A 24758-nucleotide genomic window follows, 5' to 3' on the forward strand; every position below is an offset into this window, starting at 1 on the left:
TACTCTTTACCAGCGTATGCGTTCATAGCGCAAGACTTTACTACACAAGCTGCCTTATATACTCATCACCAATACATCGCAGGATTCATCATGACAGGAGCTTTTGCTCATGGAGCTATCTTTTTTATTAGAGATTACAATCCGGAACAGAATGAAGATAATGTATTAGCAAGAATGATAGACCATAAAGAAGCTATCATCTCCCATTTAAGTTGGGCCAGTCTCTTTCTAGGATTCCACACTTTGGGACTTTATGTTCATAATGATGTCATGCTTGCTTTTGGGACTCCGGAGAAACAAATCTTGATCGAACCCATATTTGCCCAATGGATACAATCTGCTCATGGTAAAACTGCATATGGATTCGATGTACTTTTATCTTCAACGAAAAGTCCAGCCTTTAATGCGGGCCGAAGCATATGGCTGCCCGGCTGGTTAAATGCTATTAATGAAAATAAGAATTCATTGTTCTTAACAATAGGGCCAGGAGACTTCTTGGTTCATCATGCTATTGCTCTAGGGTTACATACAACTACATTGATCTTAGTAAAAGGTGCTTTAGATGCACGTGGTTCTAAGTTAATGCCAGATAAAAAGGATTTTGGTTATAGTTTTCCTTGCGATGGGCCAGGACGGGGGGGTACTTGTGATATTTCCGCTTGGGACGCATTTTATTTGGCAATTTTCTGGATGTTAAATACTATTGGGTGGGTTACTTTCTATTGGCATTGGAAACATATCACATTATGGCAGGGTAACGTTTCACAGTTTAATGAATCTTCGACTTATTTGATGGGATGGTTAAGAGATTATTTATGGTTAAACTCTTCACAACTTATCAACGGGTATAACCCGTTTGGTATGAATAGTTTATCGGTTTGGGCATGGATGTTCTTATTTGGACATTTGGTTTGGGCTACTGGATTTATGTTTTTAATTTCCTGGAGGGGATATTGGCAGGAATTGATTGAAACGTTAGCATGGGCTCATGAACGTACACCCTTGGCTAATTTGATTCGATGGAGAGATAAACCCGTAGCTCTTTCCATTGTGCAAGCAAGATTGGTTGGATTAGCCCACTTTTCTGTAGGTTATATTTTCACTTATGCAGCTTTCTTGATTGCCTCTACCTCGGGCAAATTTGGTTAAATCCTTTTTTTATATTTCTACATCTAAGATTCGACTTGTATCAGCAATACTTAATAGGAAGTGAAATATTATGGCAAGTAAAAGTTCGATTCAGAGGGAGAAAAAGAAACAAAAATTGGAACAAAAATATCATTTGATTCGTCGATCCTTAAAAAACGAACTAAGCAAAGATTCATCGTCGATTGATAAGTCGGAAATTCATGGAAAGTTACAATCCTCACCGAGAAATAGTGCACCGACCCGTCTTCGCCGGCGGTGTTTTGAAACTGGAAGAACGAGAACTCACTATCGAGACTTTGGGCTATCCGGATACAGACTTCGTGAAATGTTTCATGCAGGTTTGTTGCCGGGAGCCATAAGATCGAGTTCGTAAAAATTAGAAAATTCTTTTTTTTTTTTTTCTCTAGTTATTTTAGTGTTATGAGCGATGATCATAGTCATAGACGGAGCCCCTTGACCATTCTGTATAAATGCGTTATGTTATTTATACAAATTAGGGTAGGGGGTACATTCAATTCTTCTTTATCCATAAGTTTCCAGTTTTTCTGCGGTGTAGAGCAGCTTGGTAGCTCGCAAGGCTCATAACCTTGAGGTCACGGGTTCAAATCCCGTCTCCGCTCCGCAACACCACTTTTTTTTTTGTAAATTTCAAAAAGTACCTAACCTAAATAAAGTACCTTGGGCGGATAGCGGGAATCGAACCCGCGTCTTCTCCTTGGCAAAGAGAAATTTTACCATTCGACTATATCCGCATCCGCATTTTTTTTTCTTGAAATGCCTGGATCATATTTGTGATGTGAACAGCTATGCCAGATATTATTTCTGGGGGAATTCCTATTCGATAGATGTAGCATAGTACAGAATAGAGATAGAATTATCTATCTCTAATATATAAATATTAGACTCTATAATCAATCTATTTAGACTTCTATAATCTATTTCTATAATCTATTTAGACTATAGAATATCTTATAGATTCTAATAAGAATAGAATTCTTATAATAGAATCAAATTTCTAATTTGAATTATGGAATCAAAGATGTAATAAAAAAAGCAATTAGAAAGAAAAAACAAATTAGATGAATAAAAAGAAATTAGATATAGAATACGAAAAGAATTCTCAAATTCTGATTGAGAGGCTATTTCTATCATTTTTTCAAAGATAGAATCTTTTTTTATCCTATCTCATTCTATTTAACTTTCCATTTAATGACATTGCAAAATTACAAAACAAGTTGACCCCTTCCTCAAATTTCAATTTATTCTTTTCTTTATTTGTATTTGGTATTTTGGAGACTTCTTATTTTGGAGACTTCTATTGACCCTTATTGTGTATTGAAGTGTATGGAAGGTGTCTCGCAACCCGAAATAATGCGGGGGCCTTTTTAGCTTGTTAGCTTGAAAAATTTTTATTTTTCGCAAATTCGAAAATAGGTTTAAGAGATGAAAGAATTAAGGATACCCACTAGAAAGACTAATCCAATCCATAATGATGTGCCGGAAAATACAACATTTTTTTTACTTGACCAACCCTCTGGAGAAGAAAAAACAACGGGGACACTAATCAATAAAATGGATGAAGTAGCAATTAATGCAAAAACAGCTAATTGGAAAGCAATAGTCATCTTTCTAATCCTCCATACTAACAAAAGTACTCTACCATTTGATTTTAGAAGTCAAAAATTGTAAAAAAAAAAACCGCATCATATCCTGGTGGATTCTACCCCGAATCTAGTGATTCTAGTGATTCTAGATTATTATCACTTCTTGCTCACCTTATTCGAAATTAGAATAGGAGGCCGAGAGTCGTTTTTTCCTTCACTTCGGAAATGTTCAGATGAAATCCTACATTTCTATTTAGATAAAAGAGTTCTATTTAGATAGAATAGAGCCATTGAATCACACCGAATATCTTTCTAGACTAGCTTTCTATCCTACAGCGAGAGGCGCAACTTTTATGCCTTTTATGCTTAGATTCTTTTTTTATTGCATAAAAAAGAAAAAAGAATAAACTAGAAATTACAGTTTATTCGGGAGAGATGGCTGAGTGGTTGATAGCTCCGGTCTTGAAAATCGGTATAGTTCTTTGAGACGAACTATCGAGGGTTCGAATCCCTCTCTCTCCTTTTCCCGGTGACTAGATTTATGTCTTTATTAGTTTGATTCATTTTGAGCAGTCTAGTATTATAAAGGGGAATGGCTCGGCTTTCCCACCTAGCCGAGCCATACCTAAAAAAAGATTAGATCGAATTTAAAAAATCGGACAGAAAAAGAAAGACTTTAGAATGAAGTTAATTATGACTTGATCTAGCCAATCAATAGGTATTGTAGAATCCAATTGATTGCTCCTTAAAGTATTGTATCTTTTGTCTCAGTTAATTAAGAGGAGTCATAGAAAGAACAGGTTCAAAATCGCGATCAATTCCTTTTTCAAATCCTGCTGCAGCTGCACGAGACCTTCCCGCGTGCCATAAATGGCCTACGAAAAAGAAGAATCCTAGAACAAAATGAGAAGTCGCTAACCAACTTCTAGGAGAGACATAATTGACTGCATTGATCTCCGTAGCTACCCCACCTACAGAATTTAACGAACCTAAAGGCGCATGGGTCATATATTCCGCAGAACGCCGTTCTTGCCAAGGTTGTATGTCTTTTTTCAACCTACTCAAGTCCAAACCATTTGGACCTCTTAAAGGTTCTAACCACGGAGCCCGAAGATCCCAAAAACGCATCGTTTCGCCTCCAAAAATAACTTCTCCTGTGGGCGAACGCATTAGATACTTACCTAAACCAGTAGGGCCTTGAGCAGATCCGACGTTAGCCCCAAGACGTTGGTCTCGAACTAGAAAAGTAAAAGCTTGAGCTTGAGAAGCTTCTGGTCCAGTAGGACCATAAAACTCACTAGGATAAGCAGTATTATTGAACCATACAAAACAACAAGCAATGAAACCAAAAACCGATAAAGCACCTAAACTATAAGACAAGTAAGCTTCCCCGGACCAGACAAATGCACGACGAGCCCATGCAAAAGGTTTGGTTAATATATGCCAGATTCCACCCAGTATACAAATGGAACCTAACCATACATGGCCTCCAATTAGATCTTCCAAATCGTCCACACTAACAATCCACCCTTCTCCCCCAAAGGGAGATTTGAGTAAATAACCAAAAATAACGCTTGGACTAAGGGTCAAGTTGGTAATTTTTCTTACATCTCCGCCCCCCGGAGCCCAGGTATCATATACGCCCCCAAAATAAAGAGATTTAAATACTAATAGAAAAGCACCTATACCTAACAATATTAGGTGAATGCCTAAAATTGTTGTCATTTTATTTCTATCTTTCCATACATAACCAAAAAAAGGAAAAGATTCTTCAAGAGTCTCAGGTCCTAGAAGTGCATGAAAAATACCACCAAACCCCAATACTGCAGAGGAAATTAAGTGAAGTACGCCCGAGACAAAGTATGGAAAGGTGTCTAGAACTTCCCCGCCGGGACCTACCCCCCAACCTAGAGTAGCTAGGTGGGGAAGTAAAATGAATCCTTGTTCATACATTGGTTTCTCCGGTACGAAATGAGCCACTTCAAATAAGTTCATTGCTCCGGCCCAGAATACGATTAAGCCAGCATGAGCTACATGAGCTCCTAGCAGTTTACCAGATAAATTGATAAGTCGGGCATTCCCAGCCCACCAAGCGAAACCCGTAGTTTCTTGGTCACGACCAGCTAAAGCTAAAGTTCCATTAAAGAGCGTTTCCACGGGGTAGAACCTCCTCAGGGAATATAAGGTTTTCATGAGGCTGATCTTGAGCTGCCATCCAAGCACGAATACCTTCGTTTAAGAGAATATTTTTCGTGTAGAAAGTCTCAAATTCAGGATCTTCCGCTGCACGGATTTCCTGAGAAACAAAGTCATAGGCACGAAGGTTCAGAGCCAAACCGACTACTCCAAGAGCGCTCATCCATAAACCGGTTACTGGTACAAATAACATAAAGAAATGTAACCAACGTTTATTGGAAAAAGCAACCCCAAAGATTTGGGACCAAAATCGGTTAGCAGTGACCATAGAATAAGTCTCTTCGGCTTGAGTTGGGTTAAAAGCCCGGAATGTATTTGCACCATCACCATCTTCAAATAAAGTATTTTCGACAGTAGCACCATGAATAGCACATAGCAGAGCAGCACCTAAGACACCGGCAACTCCCATCATATGAAAGGGGTTCAGTGTCCAATTATGAAACCCTTGAAAAAAGAGGATGAATCGAAAAATAGCTGCTACACCAAAACTAGGCGCAAAGAACCAACCAGACTGGCCTAGGGGATAAATCAGGAATACAGAAACAAAAACTGCAATTGGACCAGAGAATGCGATCGCATTATAAGGTCGCAATTGCACAGATCGAGCAAGCTCAAATTGACGTAACATAAAACCGATTAGTCCAAAAGCCCCGTGGAGAGCAACAAAAGTCCACAGACCACCTAATTGACACCACCGAGTAAAATCACCTTGTGCTTCAGGACCCCATAGGAATAACAAAGAATGTGCTAAACTATTAGCAGGCGTAGAAACTGCGGCAGTTAAAAAGTTGCAACCCTCCAAGTAGGAACTAGCCAATCCATGAGTATACCATGAGGTTACAAAGGTTGTACCCGTAAACCAACCCCCTAAGGCAAAATAGGCACAAGGAAAGAGCAATAGACCGGACCAACCTACAAAAACAAAACGGTCCCTCCGTAACCAGTCATCCATAATATCAAATAAATCATTTTCTTCTTTGGTAAATTTTCCAAGGGCTATAGTCATAGCGGTCCTCCTATTCAACTATTTGCACCATTTTGAGCACCTCATAGCATTTTAGCATTTTCGAGGCCTTTGAAGCTTTTCTCATTTATGTACAATTCGATTTCTCCTACACGGCTCCCCTTCGAGTCTAATGAAGTTCGGAAATCAAAATTCTTGATCGGCCCCGAACCCGACTGACGTAAAGTCATGAACTCAATTCGGTTCTTCTTTAGTTAGTCTTAATTACCGTCGGAAACATGAATTTTTTGATAACTCATCAATCTGATACCTTCTGATACCTATAGAAATCTAATTCTACAAATCTTATAGATAGAGTTCTTTTTGAGGTCTAAATACCAATATCAGGTAGAAATAGCAATATCCATCTAAACCGAAATGGATCTTGTATTCTTGAATCTAAGAAAATGATTTCCAACTCTCTTAGATGTCTTATGTTGTAACTTCGAAGAAACTTTTCTATGAAGTCTATGAAGGAGGGTAATAAGAATTTTTTAATTGAGTCTTTTAGAAAAACGAAGAATAAGAAGATTGAATCAGAAATATTGAAAGATTTTTTCGGAGTCCAAAGAAAAAATCAATCAAATATGAAAGAAAAAGGCGGGGTCTGTTCTTTCAATTCCATCTCTATCCAATTTGAATATCATAATAGTGAATAGAGTCCCGATTCAATGGGTTAGGTCCACTTACTTTTTTTTATTTTGAATCTCATTTGAGTTGATAAAAATAATGGCAAATAGGAAAATAGGGTGATTTTGGAGCCAACTTATCAGTCTTGATTATGAATATTATCATTATTTACATTATTGATAATGAAGAATATAGTATTATTAATATAAGAAATGAATAGTTAATATAAGAAATGAATAGTCAACTTTTTGAATCATATCAACTCGAAGTCTAGACGATTCTTATATGAATTCTAGCGAATATTCATTCTAATAGTCATTCTCAATGGTAATTCTCATTATCCTCGTAAAAGAGTCTTAAAGACTGTTAACTTTTTAATTAAGATATGAATATCTTAACAGATTAATATTCAATATGAAGATTTCGATTTGGATTTTTTTATATCTTAATATTAGGATACTAGTTCCGGGGTCGAATCCCCGTCAACCCTTCAACCCTTTCTAATTAGCCCATTGAAATCCTATGAAGTCGTAATTGATTCAAAAATCAAAAAAACTCTCTTAAAGCGAGAGAAAATCCTAAAGAAGATATGGCCGGGAATCTTTACTTGATATTAATTGATAATACTTGCATTTTGAGCAAAAAATGCTAAATTTTATTTATTTTTAAAATAAAATTTTTAAAATAAAAAATGCTTTTTTTTTTTGATTCTAATTGAGTATATAATATGGAGCATAATTAAATGGGAATAAACAATCGTCACTCAAGGCCTAACACTGATAGGGCCATTAAGAACTTCTAAAAAAATGAATAAATAATTGGATAATCATCAGTTTGATCTGTTTTACCGGTAGTTTTATCTCTTTTACCGGGAGAGTCTACGGTTCGAGTCCGTATAGCCCTAAAGTCAATCCTAATGAAGAATTATAGAATTTTCATCTCTTCTTATTCTTTGTTGGTTGTAACTGGCCGATTCCGTTTGGAAAGTCACAGAAAGGTGAAAGAAAGTATTGAACCTGTCTTCGGTCCTATATTGTATTGCATTTAAATATAACCCAATATATAATAACGTTGAAAGATAAATTCAAAACTTTACTTTCTTTCATCGTTGAAAGATTGAGCGAAAGATTGAGCTTATCAAATATTATAAATAAGGGAGGGAGCCACATGGAATAAATAAGGGAGGGAGCCACATGGAAATTAACAACCGATTTATGGGTCCGGGTAGTGACCCAGAGGAGTTTTTTTTACAAGAGCTTGTGTCACTAAAAGATGAAATGGATAATTTCAATAATCGAAAAGTCTTTGATCGAATCAAATCTAGGTTTTTTAGAATTCATTTTTTACAGATAAAAGAAATTGTGGCACAGATGCAAAACATGGATAACCTAATCCATGACAAGTTCCGGATTGACAAAAATTATCGACTCAAAAGGTATTTCGAGGAAGACCAGCTGACTAACAGGTTGGCTTGGAGCACCTCGAATCTATCCCTTCCGAGTCCAATCTCTGAAACAAGTCCGACAATCGTATTTTTAGGGTTTTCTTCTAAAGAAGAAAGAGACTCGATGTTTTGGAGACAGAGCATGAAAGCCGCGGAAACAATGCACTGTGTACGAAAAACACTGGATTTCGTAGCTTGGTGTAAGGTTAACTTTGTTAACCTAGAGAACTATCTCGATCTCATTCAGAGCAATGATACGGCGTGGATACGGAAAATGGAAATTATTTATTCCATTTATAATTTACCAAAAGAGCATCTAGATACGGTCAGATTTGGTTTAGCAGAGGTATGGCCGGAACTCCAACAAGGGAAAAGTACCTTAAATTCTTTTTCAAATCACGTATTGAAGATTCAGGCCGAGGTGGACGGTGTAGAACAATTTACGTTCCGAAAGGACGAGAGAGAGAGTCTTGACAAGCTTTTCCCTGTCAACCCTTGGGTAGAGTTGGAAATCCAAGGAACAGCCAATTCTCTAGCTCAGTTGGGAAAAACGAGGAAATGCCCTTATGAATTCCTTTTTAAGTTACGGGATATTGAGGCTAAGCTCGCTTTTGTCAAACAAAGCCTATCCCCAATATCCGCAGATATGGATTCTGCACGCAGATATTACTTCGATGCCTGATTAATTCGGAGCGCTGCCAAGCTAAGCTCATTATATGTAGCTAGCGCTCGAAACTGCTTGCAAAAGAGGGTAAATCGGCCGCATTAAAATTACCTTCGGGAGAGGTTCGTTTAATATCCCAAAACTGCTCAGCAACAGTCGGACAAGTAGGAAATACTAGGGCAAAGCTTAAAAAGTTTGGTAAAGCCGGATCGAAATGTTGGTTAGGTAAGCGTCCTGTAGTAAGAGGAGGAGTTATGAACCCCGTAGACCATCCCCATGGGGGCGGTGAAGGGAAGGCCCCAATTGGTAAAAAAAACCCGTAACCCCGTGGGGTTATTCTGCACTTGACTTGGAAAAAGAACTAGAAAAAGGAATAAATAGAGTGAAAATTCGATTCTTCGTCGCCGTAAATTTGGAAGATTTTTTGAAAATCTATGTTCTTATTCTATACATTATATCTTATTCTATACATTAGAAATGTATAGAATAATAACCTGGTCTATTAATGAACCCTTTGTTGGATAATTAATTAAGTAAGAATGAAGATGAAGAAAAAGGGATTTTAAAAAAGACAAACAAAAATAAATGAAATTTTAGTTTAGTAGGGATCACTAAATATCAATAAAAATGTCTAAAAAGATGGAAAGGTTTTTCTTTGGGCTATGGGAAAGTTATTAAACGTCGGTTGGGAGGTTCGACTGATTTCATTTTATTATTAGTCAAGTTTTTTCTTTTCTTCATTGTCTATTTATCAAGCTATTCAGATTGCCAACAGTGTAGCACCTAACTAGAATCTGATCTGAGTAAGTAGATTCTATCCTATGTGCTCTGGCAATCTTTTTTTTCTTTGTTTTTTTTTCTAGAGGATAAGTAAGTCTTTTTTTTTTTTCTTTTTTCTTTCATTTCTTTTTGATATATATATAAAACGGAATTATTCAAATTCCCATCCAAAAAGTTAAATAATTGAGTCATTTCTAATGTTAGAATGCATGTTTTTTAGAGTTTCTTCCTGTATTTGAAAATAATAAGAATTTTTTGATATTTTATTAAAACTCAATCAAGTATATACAATAGATTGATTCTCCCTTCAAATCAAATTAAGAATACTATCCGTTTTCTGAAGAAAGACCAAAGCCCCATATCGGATTTGAACCGATGACTTACGCCTTACCATGGCGTTACTCTACCGCTGAGTTAAGGGGGCTTTTTTCTTTTATTGGACTTCCTAAATTATCGACTAGGCGGATAAGATATACCTATGCTCGGTAAGTCAATTATGGATCTAACTATCGAAACATAGATTCTATATAATCTATAGTATAGTCTTAGTATATATTATATAATAATATGTCTTAGTATATATTATATAATAATATATTATTATATAAATGTATTATATAAATGTATTATATAAATGGATTAATATATATAGATTCATATAGTCAAAAGTAAAAAATTGAGAAAAATGAGTTGAGTAATGAGTATAGTAAATCATCTAGTGTATTTTTTATAGTATTTATTTTTTATAGTATTTATAGTAAAGAATTACTACAATTATAGTAACAAATCCATTTTTTATTCTTAAAAGAAAATGATTCGTTTTCTAACTTTACAAAGTGGTCCATTTTAAATTGCCCATTCATATAGAAAAACTGCGTTTATCGAGTGCGTATTAAAGAAACAGACGAGTGAATATAAGAAAAAATGCTTTATTGATAGTGAAAGGGAAGATCAATACAATTAGTGAAATGAAAGATCAATCCAATTAATTCTTTCAATCAAGACCAAACCAAATTGAATTGACCACCACCCTAACCAAATTGATTTAATTAATATATGTACCTCCAAAATTGACCTGGACCCAAGATATTTAAAGGAATCACTGATGAAAAAATTTGAGTTGTCACCCAAACGAAAACACCAAATTCTAAAAAAAAATTGGGTATTTTATCTATCTTCCATGATTTCCAGATTTTTTATTTGTTCATTTCCTGGTTAAGTTTGAGATAGACATATCATCTACCGATATATGGTATATATACAATATATGTTAACAAGAAAATGAGTGACTCAATGAAAAAAAGAGGTCGAATATGGTATTTCGACCTCTTTGGTGGCTTGGTTTTCTGAGAGACCAATCACTCCTTGAAAGTCTCTTTCCAATCGAATCATACAATTTCATTATATTGACAATTTCAAAAAAACTCAGCATACTATGTTCATAGTATGCTGATAGTCAGCTAAATGTGCCCCCATCGTCTAGCGGTTCAGGACATCTCTCTTTCAAGGAGGCAGCGGGGATTCGATTTCCCCTGGGGGTAGGGTATTAGGAAAGGAAGTTGATCATGAATAATTAATAAAGCTGAAATGGATTCTTCCTGGGTCGATGCCCGAGCGGTTAATGGGGACGGACTGTAAATTCGTTGGCAATATGTCTACGCTGGTTCAAATCCAGCTCGACCCAATAAGTCACGGATCCTGAAATGATAGAACCCCTTGATTCTATCAAAATCAATGCCTGATACAGAAAAGAAAAGAGTAAAATACAGAAAAAAGTCCAAATTTCGGCTCTACTTGTTATTTCTTTTTCTTTATTTGATTTGCTCTTTATTTTTTCGTACAAATTCAGATTTAGATCTTACTAATAATCTAGATTCCAATCCGGATTTAGAAGTATAAAATCTAAGAAAAAGAAAGAAAAATGAAAGAGAAAAAGACTCGGTTTTTCAGTGAACCAGTTAGTAGCAATCGATTTGTATTTGTATTTGAAATAAACAAAAAGATGAGATGACTATAAATCTAATCCGGGCGGGACGGGCCCTCCGCTTATAAAGCGGATATCCATAGAAATATCAATCAATATAGTACCTGCCCCCCTTCCAACGCGGCCATTTCAATTTCGAATTGAAATAGAAAGCAAAGGGGTTAAATGAAAGCCATTAAGAATCTGTATGTTAGACACTTTATTTCATTTATGGGGATTGGAGTTGAAGTGGTCATTTATCGGGGATTGTAGTTCAATTGGTCAGAGCACCGCCCTGTCAAGGCGGAAGCTGCGGGTTCGAGCCCCGTCAGTCCCGACGGATAATAATACATCAATCCGTCCAGCCATTTTTTAAGTTTTATGAAAGAGGAGACGCGACAAATTGGATAATTGAATTCCAAAAGCTTCGTATTCATATTCAGGATTGGATTTTAAGAAATATCGTACTGAATTCGGCTTGTTTATTCCTCTCGATCCGTCTATGTAATGAATGAAATTGAATAGAGAACCCTATCTTTCGCTCTAAGACATAGACAAAAGGAATTTGTAGTTGTACGATACAAAATGCATTTGTTTGCTTTAATTTTAATAGAATCCTTTTATTTAATCTGACAAGTCTCTTTTCTTTTTTTTTTTTTTTTACGTTTTCCTGGAGACTTCTCTTTCTCTATCACATTTTTTTTCCAATCCAATAAGATTAGATTCGTATCAGTAAAAAGGATTTTCGAACTTAATGCTTTTTTCTCGATTTGGCTATTTCGCTTCTATTCTTTGTTTGTGTTTGTTTGTAACCAATATAAGTGTAAGGGCGGTTAGATTTAGATAGTGCTTTGTCCGATAATTGGACAAACAAGTCAATTCTTTTTCTTTATAGAAAAGAAAGAAAAGAAAGAATGGCAAAAAGAATAAGAACGAAAAGAAAAAACTTCTCGATTGGGTCAAGAAAGAATCCGTTTTTGGAATTTGCGATGGATAAACGATCTTTCTGTGTTATACTATTCCATTTTCGACGACGAATCTCTTGAAGATGAAGAACTCGTATATTGTTAATTATATGAATCCTATAATTCGATATCATCGAACTGAAATCTACCCATTGAATTTCGAGGGGAAAGATTGATCATCTCTATGGGATTAAATCCCGAAGTTATTGCGAAGTAAAGAAAAACGAAACGACCTATGGAAGTAAATATTCTCGCATTTATTGCTACTACACTCTTCATTCTAGTTCCTACTGCTTTTTTGCTTATAATATATGTAAAAACTGTTAGTCAAAGTGATTAATTTGAATCAAATTGGACTTCTTAGTTTTCAGAAATGAAATTAGTGCAAAAAAAATGCAAATGGAGTCCAATTTCGCAGCTTAGATGAAATGAGTGGACTCGAATCCGTAGTCTTTTGTATAAGAGCAGAATAGTAGAAAGAACTAGAGAATTATAGTTCTTTCTACTATTCTATCGCTTTTTTTCTTTGCGTGGCTAAAGTTATCCTGTATAACGCTAGCTACAGAAGACGTAATCTAGATAGTCATTCTAATTCTATGTAATACCCATAACATACCAATCGATTTCAAATTGAAATAGTCAAATAAAAAAAGTCTTTGTTTGCAGAACGATCTAAATGAAATTCTTACAGTTTTCTTTATCAACTCAATTAAGAAGTAGTACCTCTAGAGTCCACTTCTTCCCCATACTACGAGAGAAAGGGAAAATGTAAAGACTACCATTAAAGCAGCCCAAGCGAGACTTACTATATCCATGTAAATTATGTCCCCTAGCTCTATGAAGAAATTTTTCCATTATTATTCAATAATAATAGCAGATAATCGGGAAGAGAGTCAAAAAAAATAAAAAACCGAGCTTTGTCCAATACTTTTGCTTGCTGAAACAGTCCAAAAAGACAATTCAAATGAATTCCATTTTAAGTATTTTAAGTATAAGAAAAACCCACTTAGATCATTGCTATTAGAATCATAAAAGATTAAGCCCAAGCAAAATACGTAGGTAAACCCTTGATTTAGACGTCTCCAAAAAAATGAATTTACATTTACAGTCTATGTAAATAAGATCTACTCTTTCTTTTTTTCTTCTTCATTAAGTCAAAAGGATAAAAATTGGGTTTTACCTAAACTAAAATAAAGCCTAAACTAAAATAAAGAATTCTTTTGACTCTCTTTTTTCTATATTTGAAAATTTGACATGTAAAATATGCAAAATGCTCCATTCAAGCAGCATTAGATGGATTGAATTGCTACCCAAAGTATCCTCCAACCCTTCCCTAACGACTAATAGCTTTCCTGTATTCCTATTCCTATCCACTTGAATAAAAATCGAGTCAGTAGACAATCCATTAGTATTGTAAGGACTCTTCTCTCAAGCAAAATCTATCAAAAAGTATATCAAGATGTATCAATTCTTGATTCTTTATTCTTTTTATTACTACTATAAACTTTCCTTGAATCTTAGATGCACGAAATTCAAGAAATTGGAGCACGTTAGAGAATCGAACCGAACTACCATAATGTTTTGAGTCAAAGAAGTAGCAAGAGTTCTTTTCTTTCGCGTGCGTCTGTTGGGAACAAAGTGAACAAGTTAGATGAGCAAAAAGAAATTAAGGTATTTGGCATCTCTTGTTGATCAGGCGACACCCAGATTTGAACTGGGGAAAAAGGATTTGCAGTCCACCGCCTTACCACTCGGCCATGCCGCCAACACAATCTAAAAAACATGCAAAAAAGCCCTGCTTTTTTTTTTGAAATCCCATTCGTTTTCGTTTGCTTAAATCAAGCAAATCAACCCTTCCTTTTTAGTTGGATTGGATCTATCACTTCAATTCATTTTGTATAATATATCAAAAGACGTACTATCTCAATTTTTCCCTTTTCTAGTGAAATGAAAAACTAAATGTGACGGAAGTCATAAAAGGACTAGGGAAAGTTTGAACCAATAATTCTTTTCTATGAATTCAAATTCAGGAAGGAGTCTTGAATTTGAATTCGCAATTGTATTTCCATAATGCGAAAAGTAAATTGAACTAGATATAGATATCTAATTAATCTGAATCCATTCATGCTTTTCAACAATAAAAAATATTTATTAATTTCAATTATAACAACAATGATGAGTCTATGTCAACCCCCGAACATAAATGCTTCGACAGATACCTAATCGAATCTATTAGCGGGCAATGAGTTAGATAGAAGATTTTCTACTAGTTTAGTTAATGAAAACGAGTCAATGAAAAGGAAAATAGACAAAATCTAAATTTGGATAGCGCACAAGATGTGCTGTTCCGAATAGAACTGGAAAGAGGCGATAGTTACTAGTTCGACTTCTATTTTATCCGTCTATGTTTAATAAGCCTTATTTTGTTATGTATTTCAATCGTTCAATCTCTATATTCTATATATATGAATTAGAAGAAATAGGAACTCTATTCCATACAAAAAGCACTCAAAATAGGAAAGGCATATTCTATCTTCTCTTTGATGATTTTATTTCTCATTATTTGTTTGGTCTATATTTCGTTGAATATATCAAGTTCAAAACTCTGTTCTTTATTTTACTGATATCCAATCGTATTGAAATATGAAATATCATAATAATGATAGAAATGGAATCACTTCTTGTTGTGTTGTTGCGCTATTCTATACCAAACTCCCTAAGTCAAAGTTAAGTAGACTATCTATCTGAATTTTTTTCCAGTTGGATCGCTTACAAATTCCATTCCAATTTGCGTATCCAATTCTCTTTATTCCTCTGTTCATATGTATTTCATACAGTGCTTACTTATTCTTATCTGTAGTTAGAGAAAATTTTATGTGATTCTGTAAGAAAATTTTATGTAATTCTGTAAACAGAATAGAAATTCTATCATTGCTAGATCGATCCATAGAATTGCATTGGATGAAGACCGATCCAAAAATCGAATTTTAGCTTTTCACTAAAGGGGAAATTAAAAATTATGTTGGATAGAAATGAGGGAATGTCTACAATACCTGGATTTAATGAGATCCAATTTGAAGGATTTTGTCGGTTCATTGATGAGGGCTTAAGAGAAGAGCTTTATAAGTTTCCAATAATTGAAGATACAGATCAAGAAATTGAATTTCACTTATTTGTGGAAAACTATCAATTAGTAGAACCATTGATAAACGAAAGAAATGCTGTATATGAATCACTCACCTATTCCTCGGAATTCTATGTATGCGCAGGATTAATTTGGAAAACAAATAGGAATATGCGAAAGCAAACAATTTTGATTGGAACTATTCCTTTAATGAATTCCCTCGGAACATTTATAGTAAATGGAATCTACAGAATTGTGATCAATCAAATATTGCAAAGCCCCGGTATCTATTACCAGACAGAATTAGACCATAACGAGAATTGGGTCTATACGGGAACCATAATATCAGATTGGGGAGGAAGAATCAAATTAGAGATTGATAGAAAAGCCAGGATATGGGCTCGTGTGAGTAGGAAACAGAAAATCTCTATTCTATTGTTATTATCAGCTATGGGTTTGAATCTACGAGAAATTCTAGAAAATGTTTCTTACCCTGAGATTTTCTTGTCTTTCCTGAACGCTAAGGAGAAAAAAACGATTGGGTCACAAGAAAATGCCATTTTGGAATTTTATCAACAATTTACTTGTGTAGGCGGAGATCCTGTTTTTTCTGAATCCTTATGTACGGAATTACAAAAGAAATTCTTTCACCAAAAATGTGAATTAGGAAAGATTGGTCGACTAAATATGAACCGCAGATTGAATCTTGATATACCCACTAACAATACATTTTTGTTACCCCGAGATATATTGTCAGCGGCCGATCTTTTGATTGAAATGAAATTTGGAATGGGTACACTTGACGATATGAATCATTTAAAAAATAAACGTATTCGTTCTGTAGCTGATCTATTACAAGATCAATTCGGGTTGGCCCTAATTCGTTTAGGAGAGGTGGTTGAAGAAACTATATTTGAAGGAATTTGTCCTAAATGGATCCCGACCCCTAAAATTTTGGTAACTTCAGCTCCATTAACAACCATTTTTGAATCTTTTTTCGGATTACACCCATTATCTCAAGTTTTTGATGGAACGAATCCATTGACACAAATTTTTCATGGGAGAAAATTCAGTTATTTGGGACCCGGAGGATTGACAGCGAGAACTGCTAGTTTTTCGATACGAGATATAAATCCTAGTTACTATGGGCGCATTTGCCCAATTGATACATCGGAAGGAATCAATGTTGGACTTATTGGCTCCTTAGCACTTCATGCCAAGATTGGTCATTGGGGGTCTTTAGAAAGCCCCTTTTATAAAATCTCTGAGGGAGCAAAAAAAGGACGGATACTCTATTTATCGCCGAATAGAGATGAATACTATATGGTAGCGGCAGGAAATTCTTTGGCGCTGAATCGTGGTATTCAGGAAGAACAGGTTGTTCCCGCTCGATATCGTCAAGAATTTCTGACTATTGCATGGGACCAGGTTCATTTTCGAAGTATTTTTCCCTTCCAATATTTTTCTATAGGAGCTTCACTCATTCCTTTTATTGAGCATAATGATGGGAATCGGGCTTTAATGAGTTCTAATATGCAACGCCAAGCAGTTGCGCTTTCTCGGTCCGAGAAGTGCATTGTTGGAACTGGATTGGAACGCCAAGTGGCTCTAGATTCTGGGGTTCCTGCTATAGCCAACCAAGAGGGAAAAATTATTTATACGGATAGTGACAAGATCATTTTAGTGGGCAATGGGGATACTATAAAGATTCCATTAGTTATCTATCAACGTTCGAACAAAAATACTTTTATGCATCAAAAAACCCAGGTTCAACGGGGTCAATGCCTTAAAAAGGGGCAAGTTTTAGCAGACGGGGCTTCCATAGTTGGTGGGGAACTTGCTTTGGGCAAAAACGTATTATTAGCTTATATGCCATGGGAAGGTTACAATTTTGAGGATGCGGTCCTTATTAGTGAGCGTCTGGTATATGAAGATATTTTTACTTCTTTTCACATACAAAAATATGAAATTCAGACTGATGTCACAAGTGAACCCCCGGAAAGGATCACTAATGAAATACCTCATCTAGAAGCCCACTTACTCCGAAATTTAGACAAAAATGGAATTGTCATGCTGGGATCTTGGGTAGAGACGGGCGATATTTTAGTAGGTAAATTAACACCTCAAGAAGACTCCTGGGATGCCCGGGTCGATCGATTAATAGACGCCGTCTTTGGCATGCAGGTATCTACTTCAAAGGAAACTTGTCTAAAATTACCTAGAGGGGGTAGAGGCCAAGTTGTTGATGTGAGATGGATCCAGAAAAGGGCAGCTTCCGGTTATAATCCCGACTGTTCTAATTCCGAAACAATTCATGTATTTATTTTGCAGAAACGTGATATCAAAGTAGGTGATAAAGTAGCTGGAAGACATGGAAATAAAGGTATCATTTCAAAAATTTTGCCTAGACACGATATGCCATATTTGCAAGATGGAAGACCTGTTGATATGGTCTTCAACCCATTAGGAGTACCTTCACGAATGAATGTAGGACAGATATTTGAATGTTCGCTTGGGTTAGCGGGCGGTTTGCTAGATAGACATTATCGAATAGCACCTTTTGATGAGAGATATGAACAAGAGGCCTCTAGAAAACTCGTGTTTTCTGAATTATACAAAGCCGGCAAAGAAACAGCCAATCCATGGGTATTTGAACCCGAATTTCCGGGAAAAAGTAAATTATTTGATGGCAGAACAGGAGATCCTTTTGAACAGCCTGTTCTAATAGGAAAGCCTTATATCTTGAAATTAATTCATCAAGTTGATGATAAAATACACGCACGTTCCACTGGACCTTATGCACTTGTTACTCAACAACCCCTTAGAGGAAGGTCCAAGAACGGGGGGCAACGGGTAGGAGAAATGGAAGTTTGGGCTCTAGAAGGATTTGGTGTTTCTCATATTTTACAAGAGATGCTCACTTATAAATCTGATCATATGAGAGCGCGCCAAGAAGTGATTAGGACTATAATGATTGGAGGAACAATCCCCAAACCGGAGGATGCTCCAGAATCTTTTCGATTGCTCGTTCGAGAACTACGATCTTTGGCTCTGGAACTGAACCATTTCCTTATATCTGAGAAGAACTTCCAGATGAATAGGAAGGAAGCTTAATCGGAATGAATCATAATTTTTCTTCTATCTATGATCGATTTGTATAAACATCAACAACTCAGAATTGGATTAGTTTCGCCTCAACAAATCCTTGCTTGGGCCAAAAAAATTCTTCCTAATGGAGAGATTGTTGGAGAAGTCAAAAACTACTATAGTTTGCATTACCAAACCAAAAAACCTGAAAAAGATGGATTATTTTGTGAAAGAATTTTTGGACCTATAAAAAGCGGAATTTGCGCTTGTGGAAATCCTCCCGAAAAAGAAGATCAAAAATTTTGTCAAGAATGTGGAGTCGAATTTGTTGATTCTCGGATACGAAGATATCAAATGGGCTACATCCAATTGGCATGCCCAGTAACTCATGTGTGGTATTTGAAACGGCGCCCTAGTTATATCGGGAATCTTTTAGATATAACTCTTAAAGAATTAGAAGGCATAGTCTACGGCGATTTGGCTTTTGCTAGACCCTTAACTAAAAAACCAACGTTCTTATGCTTACGAGGTTCAGTCCAATATGAAGAAATGCTATCGTGGGACTCGTGGGATTATAGTATTCCACTGTTTTTTACTACCCAAGGCTTCCATACATTTCGGAATAGAGAAATTGCTACAGGAGCCGGCGCTATTCGCGAACAATTAGCCGATCTGGATTTGCGAATTATTATAGATTTGTCATCGCTAGAATGGGAAGTATTAGCGGAAGAAGGTCCTACGGGGGATGAATGGGAAGATCAACAAATTGGGAGAAGAAAGGATTTTTTGGTTAAACGCATGGCATTAGCTAAACATTTTATTCGAACAAATATAGAACCCGAATGGATGATTTTATGTCTATTACCAGTTCTTCCTCCCGAGCTCAGACCGATGATTCAGATGGATGGGGGTAAACTAATGAGTTCCGATATTAATGAACTCTATAGACGAGTTATCTTTCGGAATAATAATCTTAAGACTCTATTAACAAGTAGATCTAGTCCAGGGGACTTAGTAATGCGTCAGGAATCTTTGGTACAAGAGGCCGTGGATACACTTCTTGATAATGGCCTAGGCGGAGAACCCATGAGGGACGGACAGAATCAAGTTTACAAGTCGTTTTCAGATATAATTGAAGGGAAAGAGGGAAGATTTCGCGAGACTATGCTTGGCAAACGAGTTGATTATTCGGCGCGGTCCGTCATTGTTGTAAGTCCCTCGCTTTCATTACATCAATGCGGATTGCCTCGCGAAATAGCAATCGAGCTTTTCCAGACATTTGTAATTCGTGGTCTAATTAGAAAACATCTTGCTTCGAACACAGCCATTGCTAAGAGTCAAATTCGGGAAACAGAGCCCAAGCCCTTTGTATGGGAAATACTTGAGGAAGTTATCCAGTGGCATCCTGTATTGCTGAATAGGGCACCTACTCTGCATAGATTAGGTATACAGGCATTTCAACCCATTTTAATGGAAGGGCGTGCTATTTGTTTACATCCATTAGTTTGTAAGGGATTCAATGCAGACTTTGATGGGGATCAAATGGCCGTTCATGTACCTTTATCGTTGGAGGCGCAAACGGAGGCTTGTTTACTTATGTTTGCTCCTAGGAATCTCCGGTCTCCAGCTATTGGAGATCCCATTTGTGTACCAACTCAAGATATGCTTATGGGGCTCTATGTGTTAACAAGGGGAAATCGTCGAGGTATTTATGCAACTAGGTATAATCATCCATGGAATCGAAGAAATTCTCAAAATGACAGAATTGACGAGAAGAGTGAGAAGTATACAAAAGAACCCTTTTTTAGTAATTTTTATGATGCAATTGGAGCTTATTTGCAGAAAAAAATCCATTTCGATAGTCCTTTATGGCTCCGTTGGCAACTAGATCAAGGCCTTATTACTTCAAGAGAAACCCCCATCGAAATTCATTATGAATCTTTGGGGACCTATCATGAGATTTATGAACACTATCTAATAGTACGAAGTATAAAGAAAGAAATTCTTTGTATATACATTCGAACCACTGTTGGTCATATTTCTCTTTATCGAGAAATGGAAGAAGCTATACAAAGCTTTGATCAAGTTTGTCAAGCCTGCTCCGATGGTTTTAATCATAGGGATCTAAACTAAGTAATTCTATACTACACTGTCGGAGCAAAGTCAGAGCTAGTCGCTTCCACTCGAACCATAATTCCTGAATTTCTATATGAATTCAAATCGCGAAAAGGAAGTTTTCCAATCATTAACTCAAATCTATTGTCCAACCCTACTCAGCAGAATATGGAGGTACTTATGCCCGAACGGGCCCAGGCCCATTTGGCCTTTCACAATAACGTGATAGATGGAACTGCCATTAAACGAATTCTTAGCGGATTAATAGATCACTTCGGAATGGCATATACATCAAACATCCTGGATCAAGTAAAGACTGTAGGTTTCCAGCAAGCCACTGCTACATCCATTTCATTAGGAATTGATGATCTTTTAACACTACCTTCTAAGGGGTGCTTAGTCCAAGATATTGAACAACAAAATTTGATTTTTGAAAACTACTATCGTTATGGAAATGTACACGCAATAGAAAAATTACGACAATCCATTGAGGTATGGTATGCTGCAAGTGAATATTTGCGATCCGAAATGCATCCTAATTTTAGGATGACGGACCCTTTGAATTCAGTCCATATAATGTCTTTTTCGGGAGCGAGAGGAAATACATCTCAAGTACACCAATTGGTAGGTATGAGAGGATTAATGTCCGATCCACAAGGGCAAATGATTGATTTACCTATTCCAAGCAATTTACGCGAAGGGCTGTCCTTAACAGAATATATCATTTCTTGCTATGGAGCCCGAAAGGGAGTTGTGGATACCGCGGTACGAACAGCAGATGCTGGATATCTTACGCGCAGACTTGTTGAAGTAGTTCAACACATGGTTGTACGTAGAACAGATTGCGGGAGCACCCGAGGTATCCCTGTGAGTCCTCGAAATAAGATTAATCCGGAAAGTTTTTTTATCCAAACCTTAATTGGTCGTGTATTAGCAAACAATCTCTATATTGGTTCACGATGCATTGCTATTCGAAATCAAGATATTGGGATTGGACTTGTCGATGGATTCATAAACTTTGGATTGCAACCAATATCTATTCGAACTCCTTTTACTTGTAAGAGTACGTCTTGGATCTGTCGATTATGTTATGGCCGCAGTCCTACTCATGGCGACCTGGTGGAATTGGGAGAAGCTGTCGGTATTATTGCGGGTCAATCCATTGGAGAGCCGGGCACTCAACTAACATTAAGAACGTTTCATACTGGTGGAGTATTTACAGGGGGTATCGCCAACCATGTACGAGCCCCTTCTAATGGAAAAATTAAATTTAATGAAGACTTGGTTCATCCCACACGTACACGTCATGGGCATCCGGCTTTTCTATGTTATATCGACTTGGATGTAACGATTGAGAGTCAATATACTCTACAGAACGTGAGTATTCCACCAAAAAGTTTGCTTTTTGTTCAAAATGATCAATATGTAAAATCAGAACAAGTGATTGCTGAAATTTGCGCAGGAGCATACACTTTGACTTTGAAAGAGAAGGTGCGAAAACATATTTATTCCGAATCTGAAGGAGAAATGCACTGGAGTACCGATGTATACCATGCACCTGAATTTACGTATAGTAATGTCCATCTATTACCAAAAACAAGCCATTTATGGATATTAGCGGGAAGCTCGTGCAAATCCAGCAGAGGCACCTTTTCAATACATAAAGATCAAGATCAAATGAGCACCCATTCTCTTTATGTAGAAAAAAGATCTATTTCTAGTCCATCAGCAAATAATGATCAAGTTCAATATCAATTCATTAGTTCAAATCTTTTGGAGAAAAACAAAAGTGCGATTCCGGATTATTTAAAACTGAATCGAATCCTAGGTACTCCTTATTGTAATCGCACAGATCCTGCTATTCTTCAAGAAAATGCAGATTTATTAGCAAAAAGGAGAAAAAATCGATTCATCATTTCATTTCAATCCATTAAACAGCGAGATAAAGAAATAATGACCAACTCTGGCCTCTCAATTGAAATACCCCTAAATGGTATTTTACCTAGAAAGAGTATTTTTGCTTATTTCAATGACCCCCAATATCGAAGCAAGAGTTCCGGAATTATTAACTATGGAGCTATAGACAGGGATTCTATTGGCAAAAAAGAAGATGATTTGATTTTAATTGAGCATCGGGGAGTCAACGAATTAAAGTCAAAATGCAAAATTAAAGTCAATCGCTTTTTTTTCATTCCCGAAGAAGTGTATCGTTTACCCGAATCCTCCTCCTTAATGGTACGGAACAATAGTATCATCGGAATAGATACACAAATCACTTTTAATATAAGAAGTCAGGTAGGTGGATTGGTTCAAGTGCAGAAAAAAAAAAAAAAATGGGAACTCAAAATCTTTTCTGGCGATATCCATTTTTCGGGAAAAGCCGATAAGATATCCAAACACAGTGGGATGGGGGTACTACCCCGAACGCTAAAAAGCATTGCTAAGAAATCCACAAAAGTGAAAACCCGGATCTATGTCAAATGGATTACACCGAGTAAGAAAAAGTCTTTTGTTTTTGTTCGCCCAGTAATCTTATATGAAAAAGCGGACCGTATAAATCTAGCAACACTTTTTTACCAGGATCTATTGCAAGAAAAGGATAATCTGAAAATTCGAGTTATGAATTCGCTTCTCTATGCAAATAGTAACCGAATTCGGGTAATCTCTAAGACAAGTATTCAATTAGTTCGTACTTCATTAGTATTGAATTGGAAACAAGACAAAAAGAATTCCTCGGGCGAAGAGGCCTGTGCTTCGGTTATTGAAGTAAGTACAAATGGTCTGATTCAGGATTTCCTAAAAATAAACTTAGTCAAATCCGACATTTCATATATGAGCAGAAAAAGGAATGATTCGTCAGGTTCTGAATGGATTTCCGCGAAGGGGTCAGCTCGGACCACTAGGAATCCATTTTTTTCCAGTTATTCTAAGGAAAAGATTCAACAATCACTTCAACCTAAACAAAATCAAGGAACTGGTATTACGTTATTGAATAGAAATAAGGAATGCCAATCTTTGATAATTTTGTCATCAGTTAATTGTTTTCAAATCAATCCATTTCAAAATGAAAAAGATTACAATGGAATCAAAAAACCAATAAAAATAGATTCTCTAATTCCAATTAGTAATTCTTTGTTGGGCCCTTTAGGAACAACTCTTCCAATTTCAACTTCGGTTTCATTTTACCATTTAATAACTCATAATAAAGTCTCAGTAACTCAATTTTTGAAAGTTGAAAATTTAAACAAGGCTTTTCAAGTAATTCAATATTATTTAATCGATGAAAACCGCCAAATTGGGATTCCCGATCCATGTGCTAGCCGCATTTTGAATCCATTCCGTTTGAATTGGTATTTTCTACATCCTAAATATAATCAGAATTTTTGTGAATTCTTTTTGACACGAATTAGCCTAGGAGAGTTTCTTTGTGAAAATGTATCGATAGCCAAAAAAGGACCAGAACTCAAATCGGGTCAAGTTATAATTGTTCACCTTGATTCGGTAGTACTAAGATCTGCTCAACCTTTTTTGGCCACTCCGGGAGCAACTGTTCATGGCCATTATGGAGAAATCCTATATGAAGGAGATACATTAATTACATTTCTATATGAAAAAGCAAGATCTAGTGATATAACGCAAGGTCTTCCCAAAGTGGAACAAGTCTTAGAAGTGCGTTCGATTAATTCAATCTCCCCAAACCTAGAAGAGAGAGTTCAGGATTGGAACGGGTGTATAACAAAAATTCTTGGAATTCCTTGGGGATTTTTGATTGGTGCGAAACTCACTCTAGTGCAAAGTCGTATATCTTTGGTTAATGAGATCCAACAGGTTTATCGATCTCAGGGGGTGCAAATTCATGATCGGCATATAGAAATTATTGTCCGTCAAATAACATCCAAAGTTTTGGTTTCAGAAGATGGAATGTCTCAGGTTTTTTTACCCGGAGAACTAATTGGATTGGTGCGAGCGGAACGAACGGGACGCGCTTTAGAAGAAGCAATTTGTTACCGAGCCAGATTATTGGGAATAACGAG

The 24758-nt window shown here is 36.3% G+C and overlaps 4 protein-coding genes and 6 non-coding genes across 10 annotated transcripts in view; 7 read left to right on the forward strand and 3 right to left on the reverse strand.

Annotated features, from left to right (window-relative positions):
- The window catches only part of LOC122101747 (photosystem I P700 chlorophyll a apoprotein A2), a 2205-nt gene extending 1056 nt beyond the window's left edge, over positions 1 to 1149 (forward strand). The window contains exon 1 of the mRNA XM_042672212.1: positions 1 to 1149. This exon is cut by the window's left edge and continues 1056 nt beyond it. Within this exon, the coding sequence (XP_042528146.1) occupies positions 1 to 1149 (1149 nt within the window).
- A 546-nt stretch (positions 1150 to 1695) lies between these two features.
- On the forward strand, positions 1696 to 1774 carry Trnam-cau. Its single transcript has one exon. It is a non-coding gene; the product is annotated as a tRNA-Met (tRNA).
- A 56-nt stretch (positions 1775 to 1830) lies between these two features.
- Positions 1831 to 1901, reverse strand: Trnag-gcc. Its single transcript has one exon. It is a non-coding gene; the product is annotated as a tRNA-Gly (tRNA).
- A 1281-nt stretch (positions 1902 to 3182) lies between these two features.
- Trnas-uga lies at positions 3183 to 3275 on the forward strand. Its single transcript has one exon. It is a non-coding gene; the product is annotated as a tRNA-Ser (tRNA).
- Positions 3276 to 3524: 249 nt separating this feature from the next.
- On the reverse strand, positions 3525 to 5955 carry LOC122101746 (photosystem II CP43 reaction center protein). The gene is made up of 2 exons (XM_042672211.1): positions 4911 to 5955; positions 3525 to 4861 (listed from the first exon to the last, which is right to left on the reverse strand). The coding sequence occupies exons 1-2, from the start codon at positions 5953 to 5955 to the stop codon at positions 3525 to 3527; spliced, it is 2382 nt and encodes a 793-aa protein (XP_042528145.1).
- Positions 5956 to 9845: 3890 nt separating this feature from the next.
- LOC122101727 (DNA-directed RNA polymerase subunit beta-like) lies at positions 9846 to 20742 on the forward strand. Its single transcript, XM_042672191.1, is given in 3 exon segments — positions 9846 to 9955; positions 15390 to 16009; positions 16064 to 20742. Coding segments are annotated over 3 exon segments (5409 nt in total).
- Positions 11071 to 11154, forward strand: Trnay-gua. Its single transcript has one exon. It is a non-coding gene; the product is annotated as a tRNA-Tyr (tRNA).
- Positions 11697 to 11770, forward strand: Trnad-guc. Its single transcript has one exon. It is a non-coding gene; the product is annotated as a tRNA-Asp (tRNA).
- Positions 14093 to 14163, reverse strand: Trnac-gca. Its single transcript has one exon. It is a non-coding gene; the product is annotated as a tRNA-Cys (tRNA).
- A 150-nt stretch (positions 20743 to 20892) lies between the features above and the next one.
- On the forward strand, positions 20893 to 24750 carry LOC122101742 (DNA-directed RNA polymerase subunit beta''-like; the record flags this gene model as incomplete). Its single annotated transcript, XM_042672207.1, has 1 exon — positions 20893 to 24750. A coding segment is annotated over exon 1 (3858 nt), but the record flags the coding sequence as incomplete, so codon positions are not given.
- Between the last annotated feature and the right edge of the window lie 8 nt (positions 24751 to 24758).

Source organism: Dipodomys spectabilis, unplaced genomic scaffold (genome assembly GCF_019054845.1).
Source record: "Dipodomys spectabilis isolate Male_0828 unplaced genomic scaffold, ASM1905484v1 ptg000680c, whole genome shotgun sequence".
Classification (NCBI taxonomy): domain Eukaryota; kingdom Metazoa; phylum Chordata; class Mammalia; order Rodentia; family Heteromyidae; genus Dipodomys; species Dipodomys spectabilis.